At 28.4% G+C, this 6,359-nt stretch overlaps 2 protein-coding genes across 2 annotated transcripts; both read right to left on the bottom strand.

Moving 5' to 3' along the window:
• Positions 1-1,018: 1,018 nt before the first annotated feature.
• LOC113377546 (renin receptor-like) lies at positions 1,019-2,226 on the bottom strand. Its single transcript, XM_026617903.1, is given in 2 exon segments — positions 1,019-1,614; positions 1,616-2,226. Coding segments are annotated over 2 exon segments (930 nt in total). The 5' UTR covers positions 2,210-2,226; the 3' UTR covers positions 1,019-1,278.
• A 3,338-nt stretch (positions 2,227-5,564) lies between these two features.
• On the bottom strand, positions 5,565-5,876 carry LOC113378372 (pleckstrin homology domain-containing family J member 1-like). Its single transcript, XM_026618906.1, has one exon. It carries the CDS (start codon positions 5,874-5,876, stop codon positions 5,565-5,567), a length of 312 nt encoding a protein of 103 aa, XP_026474691.1.
• Between the last annotated feature and the right edge of the window lie 483 nt (positions 5,877-6,359).

The raw sequence follows: 6,359 nt of genomic DNA, 5'->3' as shown, positions 1-6,359 counted from the left end.
TTGAAATTTACATTATTTATCGAAAAAATTGATAAAAATTAAGTAAGTATTAAGTTTTAGTATTTAATTATTAGTTATTAGCAGATTTTTAAGGTTACATTTTTTTTATAATTACCTTTATATTGTTAAAATTTGTTCCACAACATATATCTTATTATATATCGTTAAAAAGCTAATAAAATTATCTACATCACTATATATAACAATTTATTACGTTTTGAACAAAATTACTTACAAAATATAGTTGATAATAAAAAGACAAATATTATATTGTAAATTCAAATTCAAATGTTAACCGCTAAAACGGAGTTGACAGTACCAACCCGCCGCTAACTTCACTTGAGTACATTGTTCAAAATTAAATGCAGTAATTTTAACATTTTATATACAAATTAATATTTGAATTAGTTTTATCGGTTGCACTTTTTTACATACACGTTTATTTTACTATAAATAATTCAATATATAACAATAGTATTATATATTATTAGAAAGGTAATAGAATTATCTACATATCTGTATATAACGTTTAAAAACTTATCGAACAAAATTTAGCAAGAAAAATCTGTAAAGTTGAAACTGTAGTCAGCCATTGGTAGTGGTTACATTTTTTTTTTTAAATACGATTAAGTATAATGCTAAAATTTGTTTTAGCACATATATATTGTTATATATCGTTAAAAAGCTAATAAAATTAACTGCAAATCTGTATATAAAGTTTAAAAACTTTGCTAACAAAATTAATTAAGAAAAATCTGTGAAGTTTACAATTTAATATCTAGTTATTAGCACTATGTTTTGGAAGTCCATAATTATATATTTGATCTGTTGCACTTTTTTATACAAACGTTTATTTTATTATACAAAATTAAAATATAACAATAGTGTTATATATTGTTAGAAAGCTAATAAAATTATCTACAAATCTGTATATAACGTTTAAAAACTTTTCAAACAAAATTATGAAAAAACTTGAAAAAATATCAGATACTAAAACACATTTTCAATATCTTTATGCATAATCTATATTTAAAACATTCAATAAATACATTTAATTAATATATTAATTACAAATACATAACCTCAATCAAGGTTTGAATAATGTACAATTCGGTAATACTAGGAATGTAAAACAAAAATATAATAGAACAATAATTCGATTTCAACAAAGATATTGTATTTTAATTTTAATTTATATTGATCACAAATTAATAACTCGTTACATTGTAATAATACTAAACAATCTATTTACAATTAAAAACACTCCTTTCGCAAACTTTAATTCTCCTTCTTGATGCGTGTGGATGTCATTCTGTAAATAATGGAGTCCCTGCCAGGGTCCATTGTGGAGATCGAGATACAGATAGCAAGTAACGAGAAGAAAAAGGCTACTCCGAACCATAAAATGATGTTAAAAACCACCGGGTAGGAGTCGTTGTATTCTTTAGCTAGGTTGAAATCGGGTTCTTTTGGAGCATCATCTGCTTGCCTTGTCTTACGTGTTAAGACGTCATTAGAGGTTAGTACGGTGAACAGCACTTTGCCTTTGTAGGTTTTATCGAAGGCTTCGCTCAAGGTTTTGATGGCTTTGGTGAGTTCAGTTTTGGCTTGTCGGTTTCTTCGGGGATTTGAAATTTGTTGCTAAGCGGAAGAAGAATAAGCTAGGACGTTCATCAGGGGTTAGTTCTAAGACTTTGTCAGATAAAGCGTTGAGGACACCCAGGTCTTTCACAAACTTCTCTGGTAAATCACTTTGTACCGGTTTGGGTGATACAACACCAAAGACACGCTCAGAATTGACGTTACCATTAGGTAATTCCAGGTTCACGAGAGTCAAATCATCAAAGGGGTAGCGTTCTTTGAAGCGTTTATCTAAAGAGTCCCATGTGTTATCCAATTCCTCATCCACAACCAAAGGATAGGTGTTCTTCGAATCCAAACTAAGTTTATCGGTGCCTTCTACAACTACAGTGACTACAGCTTTAGGTAATTTAAAAGGATTCAATTTACTCACTCCGTCCCATTCAGCAGAACTCTGCTCCGATGTCAATCCTAAGGCTACGGAATACAATTCCTTTAACAAAGATTGGGGTAAAGGAGTCTCGCCTTGGAATTGGACTCCATTTGGAGAATTTAATACACTCAGTTCGCCGTTGCAATATATGGATGCCACAAGGGGCAGTAAATAAATTAGAACCTTTTGCCACATTTTATTACTTACGGATAAAACGTACGAATGCGATTTTATCCTGTGATCAATAAAATTTTAGTCATATGATTATGTTTCATATGACTGCACTTGTCAATGACGTGACGACGGTACCAACTTGCGGAAATTGTGAAAACTGTCAAATAGATAAAGGGATAAAGGTTAAATGACTTAAAAATTAAAAGATATAGTGATTATTTATTTTGCAACACGGATAAAAGTACTATGAATTGCAAATTATTAATTATATATTTTACTTAATGAAGTTATATGTTGACAGTTGCAAAATTCAAAATGTCGTCTTGACAGTTTCAAATCCAACATGGACGCTTGACAGGTCCATTGGTCTAAGAATTGACACATTTTGGTTTAAATTTATGTTTATTTTATTTAAATTTAATTAAACATATTAACTATATTAAATATCATTCGAATGCAAATAATTTGTGAGTTATTAATTAAATATATTACATTCATTATATTTAAAATATTGACAGTTGCAATATCAAAATGGATACTTGACAGCACCAACTTTGCACAAATGTCACATATATTTATTTATTATTATTATTATAAAACACTTTATTTGCGTAATTTATATTAAAAACAAATTAATTTTAACGATTGATTTTAACACAATTAATTTAAACGATTGACGAGTAAAATTAGTTAATTAAAATATATGTTGACAGTTTTGAAAAATCAAAATGTCCTCTTGACAGTTCCGAATCCAACATGGACACTTGACAGCTCCAACTTTCAAATAATTCAAATTATAAATAAATGTTCGTGGTTTATATTTATGCTTATTTTGTTTAAATTTTATTATATATATTAATATTATTATATATCATTAGAAAGCTAATAAAATTGTCTACAAATCTGTATATAACGTTTAATATGTTTTAGAAGAGAATTAAATAGGAAAAATGTGCGGGATTTGAAATTTAGTTATCCATTGGTGGATTTTATCGGTTACATTTTTTTAAATTTACGCTTGTATTGCTAAAATTTAAAAAAAAATGAGAAAAATGTGTGAATTTTAAAATTTAGTTAAACATTGGTGGATTTTATTGCTTACATTTTTACAAATTTACGTTTATATTGCTAAAATTTGTTATACAACATACATATTATTTTACATCATTAGAATTCTAATAAAATTATCTACAATTATAAAGTTTTCAACAAAATTATTTAGAAAATATTTTTCAAACTTTGATTTCAAAATGAAGTGTCATTTTATATTATTAGTTTCGTCGGTTGCATTTTTTCATATATACGATTATTTTATTATAAATAATAAAAATATAACAATAGTATTATATATTATATATTATTGAAAAGCTAATAAATTTATGTACAAATCTTTATATAATGTTTAATAACTTGGCGAACGAAATTGAATACGAAAAATAACTAAACTTAAAAATTTAGTTACTGTTGGTGAATTTCTGTATTGCAATAAAATTAATCTTTATTCTTGTGTACAATAATATATTGTTAAAAAGTAGATAAAATTATCTATAAATCTGTATATAACAATTTGTTAGTGTTGGAACAAAATTATGCAAAAATAATTTGTAAAGCTTTGAAATTAAAATAATTGTGTCAAAACGCCCACATTGTTTCAGCTTCAACGCTTTTGCTTTAAATTTTGTTTATTATTTAATTAAATGTATTATAATTATTATATATCATTAGAAAGCTTACAAAATTATCGCTTATAGCTTAAAAAAATTTAAAATGTTGACAGTTGCAAAATCAAAATGTCTACTTGAAAGTTCCGAATACAACATGGACGCTTGACAGCGCCAATTTTAAAATAGTTCAAGTTATAAATAAAGGTTCGTGGTTTATATTTATATTTAATTTGTTTAAATATAAGTAAATATATTATAAGTATTATATATCGTTTGAAAGCTGATAAAATTTTCTACAAATCTGTAAATAACGTTTAAAAACTATGCGAACAAAATTTAATACGAAAAATATGTAAACTTAAAAATTTAGTTACTGTTGGTGAATTTCTGTGGTTACTTTTTTCCTATTTAGCATTGTAGTATCAAAATTCATCTCTATTGTCATCTATTATAATATATTGTTAAAAAGTAGATAAAATTACCTTTAAATCAGTATATAACTATTTGTTAGTGTTGGAACAAAATTATGCAAAAATAATTCGTTAAAGTTTGAAATTAACACCACTGTAAAGCGTCCATATTGTTCAAGTTTAAAATTTGTTGACAGTTGCAAAATACAAAATGTCTACTTGACAGTTCCAAATGCAACATGGCGGCTTGACAGCTCCAAATTTGAAATAATTCGGGTTATAAATAAATGTTCGAGGTTTATATTTATATTTATTTTGTTTAAATTTAATTAAATATAGTAACATTATTATATATCGTTAGAAAGCTAATTAAATTATCTACAAATTTGTATATAACACTTAAACTGTTAAAACAAAACTGTCTAGAAAAAAATGGTTAAACTTTGTAAATTTGTAAACTGAAACATTTATTTTTATACATTTTAGTATAAAATATGTACATAAAATACCACTTACACCTAGTTTACGTAAACTTCAACTAAAACACACAATTAAGTAGTTTCATAAAATGTATTTATACAAACTTACATCATATATACAATCAATACAATTAAACGTTATAAATCTATCAAATTAACTTCAGTACATTTGTCATTATCCGGCTTCTTATTATTAAAATCATAAACAATCTCCGAAGTGGATTGATAGATCGGATTAATCGTGACACTGTTATCAGAATCATCATCATCTGATAAATAAAATTTTGAGCCTTGTTTCGAACCCAGAGACTTCTTTCTCAAGGGGGCAATGGTCTGTCGTGGATCCTGCTATCGCTCTTGGTTCTGTGCAGCTCGTTGGCAAGTACTTGGGATCGTAGGAGTTTGGGGATTTACTACGTCTTGGGGGCTGGGGTAAGGCTAGGTTTGTGTCGAAGGGGTTGAAACGACCCACGGATTGAGCTCGTGATTGTACGTTGTTGTTTTTGTGGTTTTCTTGGCCGAAATTGAGGTTTTCAAAGAACTCCCAAGAGTTATCGAATGGTTTTGCTTCAGGTTTTTCTCTGGGGAGAATTTTATTAAAGCGTTGTCTTCGAATGTTACCCAAGAAGACTCTTGAGCAGGCAAGTGGCATTGGAAGCCTGTCTGTTGCATGAAATGATCCCCGCAGCCTTTATTTCTCGGTACCATGAACAAGGATCTTTTCCAGTACGCAAACTGATACGTTTCTGCAAACGAACAACTGGGTCCTCCAGTACTCGTACGAGGCTGTTTTGAGCACGTTAATCCACTCCAAACATGTTCTTCAGATCTGCCTGAAAAAAACATGTCTTCGATCCCAATCGTTTTGGAACACGATACAAAATGCAAAAGGCATTGCCGTTTGCATCTCTAATTGTATTTGGCATTGTTCCAGCACCAGGAGCCCTAAAGGTTGCTTCGTGTTGACTTTCCCAGTATCACTTATATCAAAATAATACAGGAGATTCGATTTTAATTTGAACCATCTTTCTTTGCAACCGTTTTGATTGAATTTGGGTCTGCTGTAATTCAGTCTTCCTTCGAGATCACATTTGGACTCGCTTAATTGAGCGATTTCTTTGTCGTTAAACTTCATAATTGCAACAATAACTATACACTACACACAACAAACTAATATCGGAGCCCTAAGTGTGTCTTTTATCATTTGTCACAAGTTTATGACACACATTAAACGAGTAAATTATCATTATTGTTGTGTTTGGTACGTCAATAATTATGTACGGACGTTTAAAATAAACAATGAAGCCGTAAATTAGCTTATTTTTGTGTAATTAAATCAACAAAAAATTAATTGGTTTTAACATAACCTTTAAAAGAACTGTCATTAAGACATTTCTAAATAAAATGGAGAGGATACTCGCTGAGTTGGAGCTGTCAAGCGTCCATGTTGGAAACTGTCAAATTATTGATTTTGCAACTGTCAAATTATAATTTTTTTTTAATATTTTTATTTATTTTAAATTATACATTATTTTCATATCTCAGTCAGACAGAGGTGCCCTGGTATGAGAGATTATAAAAACAGTTTTCATATAATATTTACATTTCATTTGACTAT

This window comes from Ctenocephalides felis, unplaced genomic scaffold, assembly GCF_003426905.1.
Source record: "Ctenocephalides felis isolate EL2017-DRISC unplaced genomic scaffold, ASM342690v1 CF-g0.4_SCAFFOLD_01886, whole genome shotgun sequence".
Classification (NCBI taxonomy): domain Eukaryota; kingdom Metazoa; phylum Arthropoda; class Insecta; order Siphonaptera; family Pulicidae; genus Ctenocephalides; species Ctenocephalides felis.
This window is presented reverse-complemented; position numbering and strand designations above follow the sequence as displayed.